Source organism: Emydura macquarii, unplaced genomic scaffold (assembly GCF_026122565.2).
Source record: "Emydura macquarii macquarii isolate MOO-44397 ecotype Brisbane River unplaced genomic scaffold, CSIRO-AGI_Emac_v2 contig_871, whole genome shotgun sequence".
NCBI classification, from domain to species: domain Eukaryota; kingdom Metazoa; phylum Chordata; order Testudines; family Chelidae; genus Emydura; species Emydura macquarii.
This window is the reverse complement of record NW_027131008.1, coordinates 1-1,938: the sequence shown is the minus strand read 5'-3', so window position 1 is coordinate 1,938 and position 1,938 is coordinate 1. Positions and strand designations below refer to the sequence as shown.

Below are 1,938 nucleotides of genomic sequence, written 5' to 3'. Positions count from 1 at the left end.
TTACCCTATTCAATAAATTAATAACTATAAAATCAGGCTACAGCCACCACTGAGAACAGCCTAACTCCATCCTCCCTGGAACCCCCTTCCAGGTAGTTAAAGGCCACTATCAAATCCCCCCTCATTCTTCTCTTCTGCAGACCAAAAAGCCCAGTTACCTCAGCCTATCCTCATAAATTATTTGTTTCAGCCCACTAAACATCTTTGTGGCCCTCCGCTGGACCCTTTCCAATTTATCCACATCACTTCCATAGTGGGAGGCTCAAAACTGGACACAATACCCTAAATGGGGCCTCACCAGTGCCAAAGAGAGGGGAATAATCAATTCCCCCGATCTGCTGGCAATCCTCCTACTAATGCAGTCAAATATTCCGTTAGCCTTCTTAGCAACAAAGGCACACTGCTGATTCATATCCAGCGTTTTTTCCACTGTAACGAAAAGGTCCATTTCTGCAGAACTGCTGCCTAGCCAGTCGGTCCCCAGCTTGTAGCAGTGCATGGGATTTCTTCGTTTCTTCATCTTCGCGTCTGTGATTTTTATATTAAATACCCTCTTTGTTTATTTTGAGCCCAGTCTCTGGGCAATGAACTGATAACTGAGGGCAGATTTCATGGTGTTGTAAGGGAGGAAACAGAGTGGAAAACGCCAAGTTATTCCTAGGTAATAATTCAGAGTGACTGATTTGGGGAGACTCAGGACTGGAAGACATTGTTGAGGTTTGGTGAATATCAGAGTTGGGGACCCTGTGATGGCAGAGAGGGGCAAAAGAGTCAAAGATGGAGGAGAGTGAGAAATGGTGAGTATAAACAACCATACTGATGTAGAAAATGCCTGAGAGCATATAAGAAATCATCAGTGCTGGTGATATGGAAGTCACAGAAATGTCGGATGACAGGTGATTTTGAACGAGATCAGGTGATGGTTAGAGAGATGGAAGTTAGCAGTGGAGAGATCAGTGCTTGGTGATGGAGTTATAAGACATTAGGTGTGAGGAACTTCTGAAACTGTGAACTTCCTCAAGCCTGAGCTCCACAAATTGAGACAGAGCACCCTTGATTAACCAGGAGACATCCTTTCCCCTCCTGTCATGCAGGTTTAAAGTCAGTGGCCCCAGGCAATCACATTCTACAGGTGTATTTTCCCACTTTCTCACGAAGCTCTTTGGTTTTGATCCCATAAATGATAGGGTTGAGCATGGGGGGGACAAGGAGATGGAGGTTGGCCAAGAGGATGTGAACATGGGCAGCGTTGTCCTGACCAAACCTTTGTGTCAGGGCAGTGAAGAGGAAGGGAGTATAAGACAGCAGCATCACACAGATGTGGGCTGTGCAGGTGTTGAGAGCTTTCTGGTGGGCTTTCTTGGAGGAGATCCTGAGGACGGCCCTGATGATCAGCCCGTAGGACAGGCCAATGAGTGTCAGGTCTAATCCGATGTTCACAACTGTTATCACCAGGCCATACGTCCGGTTGACTCTGGTGTCCCCTAACGAGATCTTCACCACAGCGATGTGCTCACAGTACGTGTGGAGGATAACAGGGTTTGCACATAATGGCAGCTTCCGCAGTAGCAGGGGCAATGGCAAAATCAAAAGAACAGCTCGTATCAAACCCACTAGCCCTAGCTTAGCAATTCGTGCATTGGTGAGGATGGTGGCATATCTCAGAGGGTCACATATGGCGATGTAGCGATCGAAGGCCATTATCACGAGGATGGCTGAGTGTGTAACTGCAAACAAATAAAGAAAGAACATCTGGGTGAGGCAGCCATCCACAGTGATGCCTTTGAAACCAAACCAAAATATGCACAGTGCCTTTGGCATGACGCAGGTGGTCACACCGATCTCTGTGACAGCCAAAATGCAGAACAGCAGGTACATGGGCTTCTGCAGGGTCTCCTCTTTGGCAACAACAAACAGAACCATGAAATTTCCCAACAG

The 1,938-nt window shown here is 47.0% G+C and overlaps 1 protein-coding gene across 1 annotated transcript; it reads right to left on the bottom strand.

Moving 5' to 3' along the window:
• Positions 1 to 1,154: 1,154 nt before the first annotated feature.
• LOC137149864 (olfactory receptor 52P1-like) lies at positions 1,155 to 1,923 on the bottom strand (the record flags this gene model as incomplete). Its single annotated transcript, XM_067543480.1, has 1 exon — positions 1,155 to 1,923. A coding segment is annotated over exon 1 (769 nt), but the record flags the coding sequence as incomplete, so codon positions are not given.
• Between the last annotated feature and the right edge of the window lie 15 nt (positions 1,924 to 1,938).